The 21,803-nt window shown below is 37.6% G+C and overlaps 1 protein-coding gene across 3 annotated transcripts in view; it reads left to right on the forward strand.

The window, feature by feature from the left end:
* LOC124594800 (protein regulator of cytokinesis 1-like) overlaps positions 1-16,812 on the forward strand; it is a 144,499-nt gene extending 127,687 nt beyond the window's left edge. The window contains exon 13 of one of the 3 annotated variants that reach the window (XM_047133221.1): positions 15,147-16,812. In XM_047133221.1, the coding sequence (XP_046989177.1) occupies positions 15,147-15,446 (300 nt within the window). In that variant the 3' untranslated portion in view covers positions 15,447-16,812. The remainder of the gene's footprint in view (positions 1-15,146) is intronic. The other 2 variants (XM_047133222.1, XM_047133223.1) reach the window with 2 other exon arrangements.
* The last annotated feature ends 4,991 nt before the right edge of the window (positions 16,813-21,803 follow it).

Genomic DNA, 21,803 nt, shown 5'->3' on the forward strand with positions numbered 1-21,803 from the left:
AACAAAATTAATGAATTAATTATCTGCATAGATGAATTAGAGTCCTCAAATCCGGCTGACATAATCTGCCTCTGTGAACATCATGTGACCACTGGTATAGAACTTTTAAGTGTTACAGGATTTAGGTTAGCATCTCACTTTTGTGGAGCAGAAATGGAGAAAGGAGGAGTTGCCACATTCATCGGGAACTGTCATAAATTTAAGAACATAGACATTCATAAATTTTGCCCAGAACAGCACATGGTAGCATGTGCAACAGAAGTAGAATTTCACAAAAAATCCTTCATAATATCAAGTGTGTGTATCGAGCACCTGGAGGTAACTTTAATCTGTTGATAAACTACCTTGAAGCTGTACTGGCCCATTTAACAACCAAAAACAAAGAAATAGTGGTTGCTGGCGACTTTAATGTAGATTTCCTTAAAGACTTGCCCAATAAGAACTTATTTGAGTTAGTAACACTATCATTCAGCTTAATTCCCACTGTTAAGTTCCCCACTAGGGTAACCAGTTGCTCACAAACAGCCATTGATAATATCTTTATAGAAAAGTCCAATGAACAGACTTATATTACAAAACCAACAGTCAATGGCCTCTCAGACCATGATATGCCGTTCCTTATGTTAATACTGAACAGGATATTAAATCTGAGCTCAAGAGGGTAATCAATAAGCCAAAAATAGATTTTTTTTTTAGTACACTCCTCAGACACACTCACTGGAGTGATGTTTACAGTGCTCGTAGCATGAACAAAAAATATAACACTTTTCTTAATAAAGTGCTTACCTTATTTGAACACTGTTTTCCCCCAAAACTAACCAAGGTTAGAGCGAAGTCTACAAAGAAGCATTGGATTACTCATGGAATAGAGGTATCTTGTAAAACAAAAAGAAAACTGTATCTTTCAATGGGAAACAGTTCTGATGTTGATGCTGTAGCACATTACAAGAAATTCTGCAAAATATTAGACTGTAATACGGACATCAAAGCAAATATATTACAAGGAAAAGATAGTCATATCAGATAATAAAATAAAGACAATATGGTATATAGTGAAGGAGGAGACCAGTAGAACCAGACATAAAGAGGAACAGATAGCATTAGCAGTAAATGATACATTGGTGACAGATGTGTATAGTGTTGCAGAACTTTTTAACAAACATTTCATAACTATTACTGAAAAGATGGGGTTGTCAAGTTCTGTAGATGCTGCTATAGAATACCTCAGACCAGACATTTCAAGTAACTTCCATAATATGAATTTGACCCTCACTACCCCAGCAGAAGTAATGTCCCTCATAAAATCTTTAAAATCAAAAACATCTAATGGATATGATGAAATATCAACAAAGTTAATTAAAGAATGTGATTCTGAGTTGAGTAACATATTAAGCTATCTGTATAACCAGTCCTTTATCAGTGGAATATTTCGTGGATGGTTGAAATATACTGAAGTTAAGCCACTCTTTAAGAATGGAGATAACATAATAGCATCAAATTTCCGTAAAATTTCACTTTTGCCAGCATTCTCAAAAATTTTAGAAAAGGTAATATTCAGTCGGCTTTATAACCATTTTATCACAAATAACATACTGTCAGAGTCGCAGTTCGGATTTCTAAAGGGTTCTGATATTGAGAAGGCTATCTACACTTACAGTGAAAATGTACTTAATTCATTAGACAAAAAATTTCAGGCAATTTGTCTATTTTGTGATCTGTCATCAAAGGCATTTGACTGTGTAAATCACAATATCCTTTTAAGTAAATTAGAATATTATGGTGTAACAGTAAATGCTGCAAAGAAACTGTTCAAAACCTATATCTATGGCAGGAAACAAAGGGTGTTATTAGGAAATAGACATGTATTAAGCTAACAGGCGTCATCCAGCTTTGAACTAATTACATGTGTGGTCCCACAAGGTTCCATCTTAGGGCCATTACTTTTCTTGTGTATATCAATGACCTTTCATCAGTAACATTACCAAATGCCAAGTTTGTTTTGTTTGCTGATGATACAAACATTGCAATAAATAGCAAATCAAGTGTAGTCTTAGAAAGATCAGCTAATAAAATATTTGTGGATATTAATCACTGGTTCCTAGCCAATTCTTTGTCACTAAACTTTGAAAAAAACACATTACATGCACTTCAGAACTTTTAAGGGGTGTCCCACGAGTAAATGCCTAACATGCGGTGACAATCAGATAGAAGTGGACAGTGTTTAATTCTTGGGATTACAGCTTGATAATAAATTCAACTGGGAGGAGCACACCACAGAACTGCTGAAGTGTCCTAACAAATCTCTGTTCGCAATGCAAATTGTATCAGACATAGGGCATATAAAAATGAAGAAGCTGGCATACTATGCTTACTTTCATTCCATAATGTCATATGGCATTATTTTTTGGGGTAATTCATCAAGCCAAGCTAAATTTTTCCGGGCACAAAAACGCGCAATAAGAGTTATATGTGGTGTAAACTCAAGAACATCCTGCAGAAGGCATTTAGGGAACTAGGGATAAACATATGGAAGTTTGGTAACTTAATGCAGAAAAATAATTTTATTTACTGCACCCAGCAAAACAAGTCAATAACAACAATAAGAGCAGCAGCAGCTTTCAGGGAATGTGTGTTGAGAGTAGAGAATACTTTTATGTGGTTTGTTGTGTAAGACAAGATTATGTATACTTTAAGAAGGAAGATGATTTAATTAATTTGGGAGGCTAATAGATTGCAGCATTATTTAAATTGTGGTATTTAATTTAATATCTACAAAAAATTTCAATCATTAAAATTTAAAAAAAAATTGCTAGTCATAATGTAAAACTATTGAATGACATGGGGCTCAATGAGAAGTAATTATTATCTGCCATTTACTAATACTGAAAAAGTCAAAGGAACTGCTTCAAATTAAGTGCATATTTGAACAAACTTAATGCAGTTACTGATTCAAAACTTTTTATCTTGCGAAGTAAGAGAACCCATGACATTTCTTCTGTCTCTTTATTGTCCTGTAAATTCAAGTAGTGCACAAATATTGGCAATTATAGATTGAAATAAAGTGAAATAGTTTTACAACATATAATCAAGGGTTTCTACACTTGGTAAAATTTCAGTTCTTAAGGTGGGAAGTAAAAACTGACTCATGTCTCTGAGGTGGTGGTTAACGAGATACCTGCATGGAAATTAGGTGTTGTGTAGTGACATCAAAACATTGTTGCACGTGTTTAATGCATTAAAGGTAATTAGCCGTATTTACTGACAAAAATTGCGACATAAAAAAAAAGACACTTTTAAATGAAAAGTCTGTTGTATGGTGCATGCAAAGGTATTGCTATAAAAACAAAAATCCATTAATTTGTAGATAAGTTACAGTTCTTTTTCTGTAATGCATCGCTGCCAACATAACGACTTTTTTATTGTAATACTTCAATAAGCTTGTGTAGTCAGGCCATAACTCACATTTCTATTAATATTTGCAAGCTTTACTCAAATATTGATTCCCCCTATCTGTGTATAATGAATGGGTAGTGTCAACTTTTCAGTATCTCCACAGGAACTAGTTTTCTGCCTCAAGGTTTATGTGAGAGGACCTTGAGATATACTTCTGCCCATTATGTGAGTAATTCTGTAAGAAGGAAACACACTGGCACTTCTTTGTTGTGCAGATACTGTTCTTTTAACCTGCATATTTTTTTCTCACACCACAATCAAAAGTTCTTTTTGGTATTGTCATACATCAGTGCTGTTGTAGTCTTCAGCCCAAAGACTGGTTTGTGGGTGCTCTCAGCCCTAGTCTGTCCTGTACAAACTTCATCTCTGCATAAATACTGTAATCTACATCCATTTGAATCTACGTACTGTATTTAAACCTTGGTCTACATCTCTAGACGTGTCTTATCAACTGAACCTTTCTTTTTATCAGTTTGCCTATAAATTTCTCTTATTTCCAATTTGATTCAGTACTTTTTGATTATTCAATCTACTTATCTCATGTTCAGCATTTTTTTTCTGTAGTGCACCATTTCAAATGTTTCTCTTGTGTTAACTGTGTATCATCTATGTTTCATGTACAAGACTACACTCCAGGCAAGTACAAGGGTCATTCAAATATAGACCTGACATTGTTCATTTGCCTCACACAGTGTTGTGAACAGTGCAGCACAGGAAATTGCTTGTGGGGGGAATGGAGAAAGTGTACAAAAGGTATTGGATCTGTTCCGTAATATGTTATTATTTGCTTTTTCATCTGCAAAGGTGTGAAATTGAGTGACATTTAGAGAAACTAAAAGCAAAATTAGTTGATGTTATTCTGGGAAAAATCTCTAAGTGTTCAGTTGGGCTCAGAAGTTTTAAAATGGTCATGATAAAGTTGAAAATAAAAGCCAAACACAGTGACCGATGACCAGCATCAGTGAAAGACATATTAAAGCTGTGCATTAGCCCAGCAAGGTAGTTTCCATCTCTTCTCACAAAGGCAGAAAAGACTAAGGAAAGACATCTGTCAGTGACTTCTGAATCATTTAGGAAGAAGAGAGGCTTTCTTGGACTCTTATCGTGACATGCTGTGAAACATGGAGCCATCACTATACTGCGGAGAACAAGAGGGCAAGTACATGGTGGAGAAAAGTCGAAGAGGGTGCACCGGGCAAGGCCAAGACTTGTCAGGCTGGAATGACTGGGCATCTATGCTCTGGTATTGATTGACTATCTGCATAGGCAATGGACGATAAATGTTGGCAAGCTGCTGGATGATGCCAAGACTGCTTATCGCAACAGACAGTGCCTGCAACCGGTTTGCAATTTCTTCCTTTTACATGACAGTGCTTGACCTCATATGTCAGTTCTCACTTATAAAAACTCTAGCAACCTCTTGAAATTCCACCATTTTGAAGGTGAAACTGTGCTCAAACAATATATGTACAATTTGTTACTGAGACAGCCAACTTCTTCCTTCCTTAGAGAGATCGGGAAACTTCCTACCTGATGGAGCAGAGGTTTCAGTTGACAGAAGCCGTGTCGGAAAATGTGGCACTCCATTTCTATTGTACGTATTACCAGTCAAACTGTGTTGCAATATTCTGGTTTATATTTCAATGACCCTCGTGCCTTAAGAAAATAGTCCTAATCTAATTCCCTCAGCATCACCTGTTTTAATTCGATTTCATTTCATTATACTTGTTTTACTTCAGTTGATGTTCATCTTTTAACCTCTTTTGGAGACAATATTAATTATTTTCAGCTGCTCTTTGATGTTCGTTGCTGCCTCTGACAGAATAGGTGTCATTGGAAAACCTCAGTGTTGTTCTTCTTCTTCTTCTTCTTCTTCTTCTTCTTCTTCATCTTCTTGAACTTTAATTTCCTTTCTACACTGGGGATAGGCTACAGCACCGGTTTCGCTCCCTTCTCAATTACAGCTTCCTTTTCATGTTCTCAAACTCTTATGATGGTAATAGGGTTTCTGCATAAGTTGTAAATAAGCTTTTGCTCCCTGTATGGTATTCCTACTATTTTCAGAATTTCAAATAGTGTATTCCAGTCATCATTGTCAAAAGCTTTCACAAAAACTCACAAATGCTATAAACTTAGATTTACCTTTCTTCGCCTTATCTTCTTACATAAGTTGTAGGATCAATATTGTCTCATGTGTTCCTACATTTCTCCAGAATCCAAACTGATTTTGTCTGAGATCATCATCTACATCTACACTCCACAAACGAGTTTTTGGCATATGGTACCTGTGTACCATTGTCAGTTCCCCTTTTCCCGTTTGTCGTGAATGTTTCAAGGGAAAAACAATTGCCAGTAAGCCTATGTGTCCTGTTGAATCTCTGTAATTTTACCATCATGGTCTTTTCTTGGGACATTCTTAGGATACCGGTTTCGCTGTGGTCACGTTACTTTCCATGTTGTCCATAATGCAGTTTTGTCACGTGCATAACCTGCTACTCGCCATCGGCAGTGAGATCAACTGGACGTTTTGTAGCTCTCTTATATGTACAACAAAGCAGTGCCACAAGCAAATTCAACCTCAGACCAAGTGCAATAATATTTGTCAGGTATCCCTGCAACTTTGCACCCATGTTAAGACTTTCCACCTGCCAGCTCACATGGTTCATCTGTGCTACACTTACAGTTGTGGACTCTGTTATTTACATGAAATATGGCTCAATATTCTGGAGAACATTTTTGCACATCAACAGGTCACTGAAGATGCGGTTTACATTGGCAGTCGGCAACCTGGACCAGTGGGTGACCATTTTAGTTTTGAACATTATTTTGCACCCAAAAATTCTCAAAATGCCTTTAGTTGCTAGTTACACTAAACTACCTGATCAAAAGTACTGGACCATGAAAAACTTGGTGACAAAAACCTATCGTAGTTTTGGTGACAATTTCATGCTAAGATTGGCACTAGTGTGGTTTCTGATATTGATTATTTCATATCTGGCAACAACAGCCACCTTCACAGATACAGTTAGCTTTGATAGGCCAAAAGGGGTAGTCTTTACATATTGTTCCTAAAATTGCCTATAGAGTGTATGCAACGTGAGATTCGACTTCTGTGGTGCTCGTGACACCAACAGCTACCAACGGTCCAGGTGATTACAAATGACAACCGCCAAGCTCATTCAAAGACATGAGTCTCACTAATTAGCCAACTTGTTCCGATACTCACCAAGCATATTTCAAAAACTCTGGAATATGTGTACCATGGTTGAAATGATGGCCAAGCGGTTTCAGGTGTTACAGCTATTGACTGTTCCTAATAAAAGGTCACATTCTCAACATTCTTCTGCCCTTCAAAATCAAGATCGCAGTCAGTTCCAAGCTCATGCTGCTAACATTTGCTGTTGTCATTTTGGATCACAAGCTGCAAAGTGCACAAAACCGTGTGGCTACTTAAACAGCGAGGGCAATCTGGATTGAGTGTGACAGATCACAGCACCTAGAGATAGCACCACCAACAAAATGGACATTGTCTCGTGCTGTTCAGTCAGCACCACAGTGGTGAGTAGGCCATTTATAGCAGTACAGCATCTACTCAGACAACTCAGTCACTACCAAGTCCAGTGTACAGTTCTGCATCAATGTGGTTACATATACCTGTCAAAATTTCAGGTCTAATTTCTATTCTCACTCATGGCTGCAAAAAATCTGACATCCGAAATAGGTTTTGCATCCCATTTCAAGTGGACTTTTGTGTTTGCTGACATTGCTCAGCTTATCTTAGTTGCTGATTTTTCTTTGACTTTTTGTACTAACTGTGGACTTAGTGATCAAATGTGTAATAAACGTGATTGACAGTCGTAAAGTGACTGGAACTCAGGGTCATTCTGTTGTTGGTATGATCAGAAATTCTTTCAGAACTCTAGTATTGTGCATACTGTAGATTTTTCATCAGTGTCACGTAGGTTGAAACAAAAGTGGTGTTAAGCACAATACCATGCATTATACACAAATGACACAGGGCCCACCTGCTTCACAAAGTGTTCTCAGGTTTATAATAGAACACCTAAGAGAAACTAAAGACTGGGGAAATGGTTGTCAGGAATTGTACTTTGTTCCAGTGGTCCATGGGCACCTCTTCTAGACCTGGCCCTTAAAGAGGAATGATTTGTGTCATCTTCAGGGTGATTACTGCAGATGGGATGTTAGAACTGTCCCAGATATGTATCCCATATCTAATATTCAAGAATTCACGTGTACCTTTAGCAGGTGCAGATGTTTTCACTATTTTGGAGTGCCACAAGGCTTATAATCAAATTCTAATGGTGCCTAGTGACAGCAATGATTACACATTTAAATTTTATTTTATTTTTTTTTTTTTTTAATTTTTTAATTCTTATTCACATCATTTCGACCTAAAAATGGCCCAAATTTGACACTGTTTCATTGATAAATTTTTGCAATGACTGCCATTTTATTTTGCATCTTTGAATGACGTCGTGGTATTCCCATCTAATGCTTATATGTGTGACAGGCATGTTCATGAAGCACGACAGAGACTATATAACGTGGCATTGTGTTGAACAAAGATGGGTGTGTTACTGGCAAAAATGAAGTAGCCTTCCTTGGCCATCAGATCTCAACAAATGGTATCTGCCCATTACCAGAGAAATTATCTGTTTAACTTGAGCTTCTGGAGCCAGTGGTTTATAAACAATTGAGACATTTTCTGGCATGGTGTATTTTTATTGCCATCACCTTAAGGCAACAGCTTCCATTCAAGACCGGCCACAACACTAAGGGCAAACAAGTACTCAAGCGGACTTTCTGTTATCCGCAGGTGAGCATAGCAGAGGCAGTACTGCTCGTCCACCCTGTACCGTAATACAGCTAAGGCAAAGGAAATGCAGTGATAGTAGGAAGCTCTTGGTGATACATGAGAGGGCAACACAATTTTGTCCTCAAATCGAAGTACAGCCAGTGACAATCTATACAGACCAGGCCCTTTCAGGGTGTCAGTGAGAAGTGTTCCTTTTTGCAACTCAGTCATATTGAATGTATCATTCAGTTTACCACAGATGTATGTCATATTAAAGGTGCAGAGAACATTGGTGCTGACTACTTTTCTCACATTTCTAGTTGGGTAAACATTTTGAACTACAACAATCTTGTGACAGGTCAACAATTGCAACTTTTATAGGTTGTGTACAGAGTCCTTATACTCCTTAAAATACCTTGGTTGAGAAAAAAATTTTGTATGCGTGCTTGGAACTCATTATATGAACAAAATACTCCTTAGAAACTCCATATATATTGCCGGAATAAAAATTAGTACACCTGGAAAGATGACACCAATTGTGATCCAATGACAACATATGCCATCTGGGAGATAGCAGATATACTCATAACAGTTTCAATGTCATCTACCAAAACATAGTGACATAGCTACCAGAGAGCCATCTGTGTCTACTTTTAAATAGGGATTTCTCATGGTCAGAAGGTTCAGTGTGGTGCAAGCATGTGAAGCAAATAGGCAACCATGCCATGGAGAAGCACTCGTGCTTCCTACAACCAGCTGAACAAGTTTGAAAGAGGTCAAATTGTGGCCTTCCGATTGGTGACATGGTCCTGTCAGAGAACTGCCACACAAGTTGGAGATGCAGCATCAGTTGTGCACTGATGCTGATATCAGTGGTCACAAGAACATTCTCCCACCCATATACAAAGCTCTGGACATCCATGCAGCATAGACGCCTGCCAGGATCACCGTATTGTAAAGACAGCAGTGGCAGATCATGCAGCTGCCACAGCAGAGATAGGGCTTGTGAGCCCAGGCATGTCAACACAATTGTTGCAAACCGTTTATTAACAGTGGGCTACAGATACACACACCTCCGGGCTGTCTTACATTCTTACCACAGCATCAACATATTTGGCTTGACTGGTGTCATCAGAGGATCACTTGGAAGATGGAATGGGTTGCCCTGGTCTTCAGCAATGAAAGCATATTCTGCCCGCACTCAAAGTGATGGTTGTTCACATGTACAATGTTGATGTGAGTGCTACCTTGTAGAGTGCATTCGTCCCATACACACTGGCCCCATCTCAGGCCTTATCGTCTGGAGTGCAATAAGCTGTAACTTCCTTTAACCTTTGGTGTTTCTAGAGGGTATGCACTCAGTAGATGCGGAATGTTGTTACACCAGTTCTTTCGCTGTTCTTGAAACAGGAAGGCGATGTATTGTTGCAACGACGCTTGTAGATATTTTTAAAAATATCGGGAATCCGATATATCGATATTTTAAAAAATGTCATTATTGGCCTTCGATATATTGACAGAGAGCATCAATATATCGAAGGAAAAAATATCAATATATTGGCCTATTAAAATATCAGCTGCACATTGTAAATATACTGCCGGTTTTAGAGTTGTATGTTTAAGTATTGACTTAATATTAGATATTCTGTATATCAAAAAGCTAGGAGCCTGCATGTCCCCCTTAGAGCAAGAACTGAAAGAAGAAAATTTAATTTGAAAATTGGTGAGTTAATACTGGGACTTCATGCAGATGAATAGCTGGTATTACAGTACTTTCTTGGTCGACTGTTCTGTTGTTAATTAACAGCTGTGTACAAGGTGCACTGTAATGTAATTTTCACTCCAGTTAACCTCTCATACCTTATTTTCTTAATTAGTCATTGTCTACATGTTGAAAAAACCATTTTTCATGCTGATGTGGGAAAATTGTGTGAAGAAGCTAAATAGTGCAGTTTCTGTTGGTAACTCCAGTTAGATCAGCATTTCGCCTCGCACATTTCAACCTGCCACAAAAACCAATCTTGTCATTTAGATTTTTGTTAGTGATTTGCAGCAACTGTTTTTTTAAAAATGCCGATGTGAGGAAATAGCACACTGGTTGGGCTAAAAATTATTTTCTACCTCTACTGGTGTGCTATTTCTTCACATCTGAAATCTTGTTATTCCATTCGAACAGCCACCTCCCAGTGCCATCAGACCTCTTCTTTTGGGCTACCTATACTTGCTTCCCATTGGACATGATGAAAGCTCAAAAAGTAGTAAGGCTCATTCACACAGTGAAAGTAAAATTAAGTTCTACTATGAATTCAAAATAACAGTTCCAGATATCTACCGAAAATGGTGAAAAAAATATAATATAAAATGAAAATATCTGCACTTGACATTACCATTTTGATATCGACATTTCGATATAATATTGAAAGAAATGTCACTTTTATATATTGATATTTTGTCAACAGGCCTAATTCCAACAGGATAATGCCCCCTCCTGAAACTCAGCATGCTCTGCAAGATGTGTAGCAACTTCCCTGACCAGCACAATCTCTGGACATGTCCCCAATCGAACACATGTGAGATATGATGAGACTAGAACAGACTCATGCAACTCGTCAACTGACAACTCTTACAGAAATACATAACCAGGTCAAGCAGGCATGGCATAATGTATCCAGGGACAGCATTCACCATCTGTGTGATCGACTGAATGCCAGAGTCAGCATTTGCATTGATGCCTGCAGAAGCTACACCATGTACTAATATCAGTGTTTCAGCATGGGCTGATACCTGATACCTCAGAACTGCTTGTGCTGTTGATCTGTAAATGTAATCATTTCATGTGCTCCGTATGGACTATTGCAACAATAAATCTTGAGTGAATTTGAAAGCTCTTGAAGGCTATACTTTTTATCCCTGGCAGTGTATTATCACGATACAAAGACTACATGGCTTCAGATATGTGTGTTATTGCTACAGAATTTTTTTTTTTTTTTTTTTTTTTTTTTTTTTTTTTTTTTTTTCCCAACATATCACGATTGCAAAACAATCAAAAAAATAATCTTAGCATGTCATTCAGCTCGAGCACAGTTGTGAATGGCTCGGAGCACCCTAATAACACCACCTACTCTTTTACAGCCAGAAGAGATAGTTCTTTGAGAGACTTCTTTCCTCCTGCACCCTCTCTTGTAAAGTTGTGAAAAGTGGTTAGTAGCAGTGTTGCCAGATTATGGATAGTGATCAATAAGCAATATGTAAATACTGTGCCTTTTCAGCCGTAACTATTGAATTTTAGTAGAATAAAATATTCTTTGAAATCTTTCCCCCACCACTTCCAAATGAGGCACTAAAAATTACTGTGCATGTGATCATGCTGCATACATAAAAAAATATGGGTTTGGGACTCCTTGGATTTTTTTCTTATCAACCCTGTGTATACCCTGCTTTTACCAAAGGTTATTCTACAGGACTGGGAGTGAAGCAAGGTGAGATGCCAGGTGGCAGTTTTAAAATACACTGTGATCTCTCATGATAGAAGCCACAGCCATACATTTCACCAGAGTTCCGGAAGGTGGCATTTGACTGATTCCACAACCTGGCACATCCAGAGTAAAATGCCATGACTAAATTGTTAACAGACTGTTTTGTGCGGGTTCTGGGCTCATACATGCCTTCAAGGCCAGTAATGCAAGGTTTGATGCCACATACACGCAGACATTGGATATTTCCTTATGTCTCTATTTTCTCACGCAATGAATTGGTGGACTCTTCCCACATTGTGCTCCACATTTCTGTAGTTCTGGCCCTTCTTCAGCTTCCATACACTGTACCTTTCCAAGCATTGTGGCATGAAGGCCACAAGGTAGTAGTTTTGCAAAATGGCAAATGCAGCAAGGTGTCTATAGAAAGAGTTAAACCAACATGCATCATATCGCCATCTTTGGACAGCATGTCGACTACCACGGTCATGTAACACCCTGACACACTCGTGCAGACCTCAGTTACAGGGTCAACGCCTAGCAATCACAGATCACACCTTTGATTGTGCTGGTGCCACAACCAACTGTCTGCACAAAAGCTAGATGACAAGTTAGTTTCAGGTATCCCTATATTCTGCATGCTCCACACTTTTTTGGAGGGGGGCGGGCGATGTCTGTGTGGGAATAAAAGATCAGTTACTTGAGTTTGATATGTTCTGTGAAAGAGTTGATTGCTCCCTGATTGATTTATTGTTCAAACCATAATACATTCATTTTTTTCCTCAATAAAGTAATTAGTGTTGTATATGAAATCAGCATTGGTCTTTATATGTGGGTATTAATTTTGCCTATACCCTAAACAGCCTGTGTTTACTTTTTTCCTCCATTCTTGTCCAATTAACCAAGTGCTCCATTTCTAATGATGTCAATCTCTGAAGACACATAACTCCAGCTTTCCTTTCTCTTAATGCAATAGTAATGCTTTAGGATTGTAATTGTTATCGAAAATTGGTAGCCCAGGTATATTTGTAACTGAAGGGAGTGCACACTTAGCATCCACCATAACAGAAACACCTGGAAAAGCCAGACACCAGTATTTAAAGTAACGAATATTACTGTATTAATGTTGATTACATTTATGGTTTCCATCGTACCCATAAATCGTTTAGTGAAGACAGAAGTCTACTTCCTTATTTGCAAGATGTATATGTTAGATGTATAGTGTGGCTCAGTGGGGGGTCACTCTGCAGATCCAAACTGCGTGGATCAATCGCTAGCTGATCCTTGGATTATTTCTGTCACTTATAATATCTTTACATCTGCCAATGATTCGTGCGTACTGGAAATGCTGAGTTGCACTCTGCTTCAGAGTCAATGTTAAACAATAGTTCTTCGTATAACTGGCTGTGCAAGTCAGTTTGAAGATCAGAGGAAAGCAAGAGGATACCACCTCCAAACCAGTCCATTCCCAGGACACCTCAGTGGTGTTTTAACACAAACTTAGTGTTGAGGACAGCTTTACCCTTACATGTTTAGCCTGAATAACATACTTAGGTTTGTTGTGTTGTGAAGACCCAGTTGTACAGGGATAGTCTGTGAACATACTAGCATGAGAATCTGGAGCAATGGTAGCTATGCAGGTGGGGGCCATTTTCACTTGCAGTACTGAACTGCTTTGAAAGCGTCTCCATCTCTGGTATTTTGTAATGTATTCAAATACAGTTTCTTGCAAAATATCGGAAAAATATCACTGGAATTATGTTTAAAAAAGACTAAACACACTTCAGCAAAATTCATACAATTATATTTTGGTCAAAGGTTAATAGATGTGACACTCCTCAAGATGAATGCTTTGCCATGCAAAAAATTTATGTAAAATGTTGCGTGCATGACTTCGGAGATCATTGCTACATCAACCTCACTTACATTCCAATAATAAGCATTGAATAGGGCACTTTAAATATTTTCCACAGTCTCGGTTATATTCATTTTTGGACGTTCGATGCGTTCATCTTCAGTGCATGCAGGGGGGAGAGGAGAGGAGTGGAGGTTAGGATTCTTCAGTGTTTATCAATTTCTATAACTGTTTGACCTAAACCTTTTAAAAGATGTAGTGTACCACAGTTTGTCATACACACCCAAAATTGTTAAAACTTCATTTTTTATGAGTTCACTGCAAACAAACTTTCTTGAGTTTCACAGCACACCACATGAAAGTTGCACTTTTTGAAGATAATGGCATTTAGCCGATGTTCAGTCCACTTTGTTAGGCTGAACAGTTGTAAAATGTACCTTCTATAACTAATATCTGATTTTGTTTATATTGATACTGAAGCATTCCAGACAAACACACACACCCCTTTTCTCTCTTCTCTTCTCTTCTCTCTCTCTCTCTCTCTCTCTCTCTCTCTCTCTCTCTCTCTCTCTCTCTCTCTCTCTGAGAGTGCTTCCCAGGTATCTGGAAGTCCTGTTATGTCTGCGAATAGCACTATTAAGAAGAATGTAGACAGGAGCAGATTTACATTGTCAGCATTATTTCAGTTTCATTCTACACATTATTACAAAGTAGTAACATCACAGGAAATCAATATTTAAATATTCTGCAATAATAAATAGTTATGTAATGTTGTATATGGAAATCTATACACAAACAACAACAAATCACTTGAGGAAGCAGATGAAGGAAGTGTGAACACAAAGAACCAAAGAAATTTGCCTCCTTATGTGTATTTCAAGAACTATCCCACAGCTGGATATTTTGCTATGTGGGTCTTTGCGACTGTAATGGGCTTAGACTTATTAATTGTGAGGTCTTTTTATGACATTAGAATTTGTTGTGTCTCGGGTGATTTGTGACTTCCTTTGTATTACTGTTGCAATCCTGTCATTGCTGTTAATGTATCCTGTCGTTTTTAGTTATGTTTGCTTGTGCAGTAGCGTAATCATTCCTTAAGAATTCTTACTTTCTTGTAACTTTGTGAAAGCAAAGCCAAGATTTCAAATTCACATAGATCATGGACCATAATTTATTGCTGAGTTGATTCTTTCTCCCCAGCAGAATGGAAGTGTAGATAGTACAGGACAGCATATTCTGAGAGTCCATAGGTACTTTCTTTTCCATTTATTTTGGCATTTAGAACCTTATGTGTGGCAATTCTCTCTGGGAAAGAGTTAGCACTTCATTGCCTTTTAGCACATGTTTTTCAATTAATACTGATTTGTTGTTGCTCAATGTAGTGTATGAGATTGTAATGAACACTACGGTGTGATGATTCTATGATTTTATGTTGAACATTGCTGCATCGTAAAGTCTTGTTTGTTTATTTTCTTTAATACTAATTTTCTTTGAACCTGTGCGCAAAGACTTCCAGCATTTCTTAAGAATATCATTCTTTCTTTTGCAGTCTCATCTGGATACTGCTGATGCAAGGACACTCCGCAGTTCTCTAAAGAGGCGATGTCTAAGAGATCGTAATGATGCATCTTCACGTCCACATACACCTGCATCAACTTGCAAAAGTACTTCTTCTGTTTCACGGTCGAAAATGGGCTTTCATCAGCAAAGAACAAATGGTACAATAACACCTTCGTTACGACGTGTACGAACTCCTGTGCGTACTCCTCTGCGAACACCACCTTCTTCAGCCAGTCGATCGTGTCGACTTACATCAGCCCAGAGGGGGAAATTACCAATTATAATTTGATAAAATACGTAAAACAATTGTACGAATTTGTAATCTTTTGTCTGTGTCCATACATTTAAATAAGTGTTTTTCTAATTTAGTTTTATAACATATTTTTAAATTTTCTTGCACAGAAAAATATTAGAAGAAAATTCACACATAATTACAGCTGATAAACGTGTTTGTTGCAGTGTTTTATCATCAAAACTCGGAGATGGGTTATGTTGACACACACATACCATCATTTGTGAAACTAACTGGCATATACCGTAGTTCAGTGTTGAAATTGTCTGTTGGAAATTATCAGTGCAAATATCATCTCCATCATACAGTGAAATACAAATATTACATTCATTTCAAGGCCTGTCATATTTTATTCCGATCTCTTTTTAAAAATTTTGCTAGCTTCATTGTTTACTATTGTAATTAGCATTTTTATATTATTTACCTACAATTTTTCTAGTATTTTGATGTGCCATAAATTTGCCATAACATTTTATTGGGATGAATGTATCAGTATCATCTGCACTTATGGAACTCTAACATTATATCATACACATGTCTCCCACAATGTAGTATCAGTTGTTCTACTTAATTCTGAACTATTTTCAGTCTCGCATCTAATGTAAAATCTCAGTTTCACTGTACGTACAGAGAATCATACGACACTGTTGTATTTATGTTTTTTGTCTCTGGCATTTTTATGCAAACCTATCAACATGTGTGTAGTCTCGGAGGATTATTAGCGTCATGTTAATGTCTTTCAGCATTCTGTTGGCACGGCAGCAGTAATGGCAATAACTTCAATACATGGTTGATACCATTATCAATAATATTGTGTAAATATCTCTAGATCTCTTATACCAGGTATATATTCTATGTAATGTTAAATTTCTATATTCATTGTGTAATATGTCTTCCATTCTGATCTTTATGATATGATGTAAAGGATATGAAGAATTAAAATTTTTCTGGAACATTGCTTTATTTTCGTTAAATAATTTTTTTTTTTTTTAATAGTGCAATAATGTAATTTACTGGAAGTTAACCTGTATTTGATGAAAACATTGGTAGAAGTGTCATTGAATAGCAAGTGCATGGACTTTACTTTTTTTACTATTAGTTGTGGCTGTGATGAGTTGCAGGTCGTTGAAATACTATTAGCATTGTTGTGAAGTAAACGTGAATAAATGATTGACTGTGATCTAATTTTGCAGTGCACTGAAACAGTGATTGACTAACTTCTTTTGGGATTTTTGTTTTCTAGTATCTTAGGTTATTCTAAAAATTTAGTATTTACTTTCATATTTAATATCTGTGACACTCAGTTTTTGTTCAGTAAAAGCAGTATTAAAATTTTTATTACTTTTTTGCTCAGTTTTAGTGTTTATAACAATAAATTGACAGCTACTTACATAAATAATTTGTAGCATGCCTCATTTGTCATTAACAGTAAAATAAAATTATTAATTCTTTATGTGAAAATAATGCCTTTTTCATTGACTCTAGTTTAGATATTCTAACGTTTTTCAAACGACAAGAGACAGTGTGGTATTTGGTTGCAAAACACATTCATTTCTCAATTCAGTTAACTTGCACGTTGCGTGTAGCCGATCCTCTTCTCTGAGTAATCCGCTACATTGATCTCCCACAAGCTGCTTCTCCGAAGACTATAGCTGGTTAAAGGAATTTATTAAAATACTTCTCTATCCTAGAAATAATTTTTGTTCTCATATAAAACTTTTCAGTTCAATCACTTTATATTTTCAGTTTTCACAGATAATAATTTCTGCAGCTAACTTATTCCTTACACGTCGGACTCATTTACACATTTTCAAATAGCATACATGTGTCTTTCTTTGTTCACAGCCAAGACATGAAAAAATTCAAAAGTCTCTAGTCTCAAGCAAGTCCAATACATGAATGTGCATAAAAATCTATATTTAATTGTTCATTAGTCTTTTTTTCTCAATCACCACAGACACTAACACCTCAAAGAATATGACATAATTATTCCTTGAGTGCTCCTTATGCCTTCTGTGGCACTGGCGGCAAACACTTGTCATCATTGACTTGCCCCCCTTACAGTCTTCTAATAACAAACTTCCAACCTGCACATAGAAGCAGATAGATCGGTAGAAACGTTCTTGCTCTCCCGCCTTCGAACCTAAAATATCAGGTGTTCGAGACGGTTGAAGGCTGAGTGTTTCTAGAATTTACACCGAAATTTTTGAGGCACTACAATATTTGTTCTTTATATAATTATGAAACTGTATTTTTCTGGATGTTAAATTATATTACTCATTTTGCATTACATCTGCTTGTAGTGTTATTGCTACTGAGCAGACAGCAGTAGTAACTTGGAGAAATGCTGACAGTATTGCTTCATGTGTTTGCCTGTGCAGCTGGACACCGTGTGTCTAACTCCTTCACAAAGGGACACAGTACAGTTGAGTACTGTGGAGGACTGAAACCGAACCCATTGTGAAATATGACTGAGAAGATACAGGTTGTCCAGAATTAAAGTTCCAATTTCAAAGTGCTGCAAAAAGAGAACCACTGCTCTGAAGGACATCAGATTTGAATAGCGTATTATTGACGCAGGGGGAAATATCTCTGGGGTGGGGGGATAACTTACTGAAAATTGTACAAATAGATGATGTCATTAGTGTCAGAATATGCACACTAGCAGACACGTAGCACACAGCTGTTCCGTCCAAGACACCCAACGTGCCTGTCTTCATAAAGGAATGCATGCTGCTGGTAAAGATCTTTTAGAAGAACAGTTACTGTACGCCAGTAGCCCTGCAGAAGTCCCAGATGTTCAAGAGTATCAAAATTGGCATTGGTCCAATGTCTGCTAAGTGCTGGGGGAAATGATTATAAAATTCAAAAAGACAGATTCTTTTGAAATGCAAGGAGGAAAGTTGTTGATCCGATGCCTGATGAAGATATGGCCACAACAGTGCAGGAGGGACTGAGCAATGGTGTGCAGATATGTAGTGCAGGGGGAATTGCCCAAATGTTGGACATGCCTCCATGCACAGTGCATAAAATCCTACAAAACATTGTGCATTGCTGTCCATATGAAATCACCCATGTTCGAGTTGCTTCCTGTTGACCTCCAAGGGAGACAAATGCTCACTCTGGTATTTTTTCTCACGTGGAAGTGGACAGTGAATGGCCATGGAACATTCTGTTGACAGATGAAGCCCCTTTCCTTCTCCAAGAATATATCAATACACAATTGCTGGATGTAGGCAGCAGAAAATCTGCACCCACATCAACTGATAGCACTTCATTCTGCAAAGATGACTCTGTTGAGCAGGTTGACAGCATTGTTCATCGTAAGGCGATATTTTTTCAATGAAATAAGTCCTGTTGATCCTGCTATGTGTACCATCACTGATAAATGCTATGAGAGTCTTATGTGCACCAATGTCATTCTAATCCTTCAACAGCATGGATGTGTGGGTAGGATTATTTTCATTCAAAACAGTGCTCCTCTACACATTGCACGGCCAGTGAAGCAGGCGCCGCAGAAGTGCTTCGGAAATGTTAGAATTATCAGCTGTTATTTCCCTATAGCCTCACCATCCAAATCATCTCATCTTAATCCGTGTGACTTCTGGCTGTGGGGTTATCTGAAAGATGTGTTCAGCTCTCCATTTACGAATGTAACTGAACTGAAGGCATGTATTGCACAACACATTGTGAACTTGACCCCTGAGACACTCCGATCTGCTGTGGAGCATGCTGTTTTTCAAATTTAGCTTGTGTTGGAAAACTGTGGACAGCATGTTGAACATACCTTGTGCCAGTCCCACGACAATTAGAAACCAATGTCATTTTGCTTTTTATATGGTTTTTGGCCCCAGGACAATTAAGAACCTGTGTCACTTTGCTTTTTGTGCCTTTTTCGTCCGAGGACAACTAAAAGCCAATTTTTTCCACCTTTTCCAACTTGCCATGGTGGATGGGTTTACCCACTTAATGGTGCCACAACTGTTGACTAGCAAACTTGTGCAGTCATGCCGCATTGAACAGTACGGGTAGTATAATGTGCAACTCAAACCATAGCCGTCGTATTGCAAGTCATTTGTAACTGACACCATTTCCATTACCCTTGACGTTTTCTCCTGCATCAATAATATACTGTTCAAATTTTGTGTTATTATGAGCAGTGGTTTTCTGTCTACAGCATTTTGGAATTGGAACTTCAATTAATGACATTGTGTTTGTTGAAGAAGTTGCATACACATTTTTGCAATCCATCATTAACAATTACAAGAGTAGAGTGTGCCCTTTTAATACTGTTATCCAACGACAACTCAGGCAGAGGGTGGACAGAGCACATTTTTCAATCGACAGTCCTGTGGACTTCATAGTTATTAGTTAGTTCCCTTACATTAAGTAACAACACACAATCTGCATTCAATGTTTCTGTATTGTTCACAATTGGTTTTCATTCGTTGACTTCTGAAAACGTTAGTTTCGCACTTTATGATGTGAAAATCTGCTCTCTGTGGAGTATACATTGTTTTGATCGCATGTGAGATCTTAAAAGTGTATGTGGCACTCAGATCCTAATCCAAAAACCTGCCTTTTACAAGCAGTGCTACCAATTGCACATGGGTGTAACTCACAGATGTCAACTTCATGAATTTGTTAGGAGTAAGGAAAAGCATGCTGCAAATTGTAGCTATGAATTGTTTCATGAGCTGTGCTCTGATGGCAAAATTGATGATAGCACATTATCTAAAATTGGTAAGTGTCCACATGTCCAATTCCTTTTTTGTCACATTGTGTTTTGTGATGACTCTCGTACAGTTCATTCAGTATTGGTGGAACTGAATAATATCAGAAAATTTTCCCCTTAAAACTGTGCTTATGCACCTATGTAATACCAAAACTGAACTTGCAGGCTACCCTGACCACATATAGTATCAGCCACTGTGGGTGAGTTTTGTCACATTCTGAGATATCACATTGGTTGTACACTCGGGACACTTGAGGTGTGAGGTAAGTGCTTAACAATACCTCGATCCAAAATATGCTAATGTGGGTAGACAAATTATTTATTTGAAAACTATATAGTCATTTGTACCATACTATATTAATTGCAAAAAAAAATCAGATAATTAGAAACGGGAAAGAATAGTTATATATTTCACCACAAAAAACCAATAACTTCTTGTAAAACTGAGGAAATACATTCAAAAGTTAGTACAATTCGCAGCCAAAAAACTGCTATTTGGAAATAATAATGTTCAGTATTTAAAAAAACTTCACACCATAGGAATGTTCATCAAAAGCAGCACTACAAGGATCAAAATTACTCACTTAGCCACCTTACAGATGTTTTGCTTTAGAGCTTTCATTAATTTCAGTGACTATTTTGTGTAATATGATGACTTATACACTCAAACAAGCTGTATGTCTCTATCTTACATTCTTTTCCACTGAAGGCTTTCCTTTTTCATAGTGAGATTTATGCGCCTCATGGTAACCCATGTGTAGGAAAATTTGTGACCATACCAATGTATTTTCATGGACTTGTAGCAAATTAAGGGTGCTGCTTATATCATGTATGTTTCTTTGTACCGAGCGAGGTGGCGCAGTGGTTAGCACACTGGACTCGCATTCGGAAGGACGACGGTTCAATCCAGCGTCCGGCCATCCTGATTTAGGGTTTCCGTGATTTCCCTAAATCGCTCCAGGCAAATGCCGGAATGGTTCCTTTCGAAGGCCACGGCCGACTTCCTTCCCCCATCCTTCCCTAATCCTATGAGACCGATAACCTCGCTGTTTGGTCTCTTCCCCCAAATAACCAACCAACCAAAGTTTCTTTGTAATAAACAAATTATCTTTTCTACATACAACAATTTAGTAATTTTTCATTAATCTAACAAGAGGAGGCCATGGCATTGGGATGACAGATTTGCTTCAAACTTTGTACACCTTTAGTAGGCCATTAAAACAACATAATGTGTAAGTAATAAGGTGCACTACTCCAGCAATTCCGAGAAAATCGGAAGAGAAGTGTTACTTGTTTATTATGTGTCTGTGTGAAGGTGCCGATCATAAGTTGTCGTTATGGTCAGGTGGATAGAATCCGCATGACAAGAAAATCGTGGGGGCGGCGACAGTCCGAATGCCACTAATACTTGTTTTTTAGTTCATGTTTTTTCATCTCTGGTCATATTATTTAATGTATATGACATTTCAGAGGTAATATAATGAAAAAAAGAAACACGTGTATTTATATAGTATTTGCTTCAAGTTCCCCGCAACACGTGGGGTCAGGAGCACATCCAACGCGTAGTTGTACATTACTCTTGTGGTCTGGCGCAGTGTGATTTACTATATTACTGATTG

Source organism: Schistocerca americana, chromosome 2 (assembly GCF_021461395.2).
Source record: "Schistocerca americana isolate TAMUIC-IGC-003095 chromosome 2, iqSchAmer2.1, whole genome shotgun sequence".
Classification (NCBI taxonomy): Eukaryota; Metazoa; Arthropoda; class Insecta; order Orthoptera; family Acrididae; genus Schistocerca; species Schistocerca americana.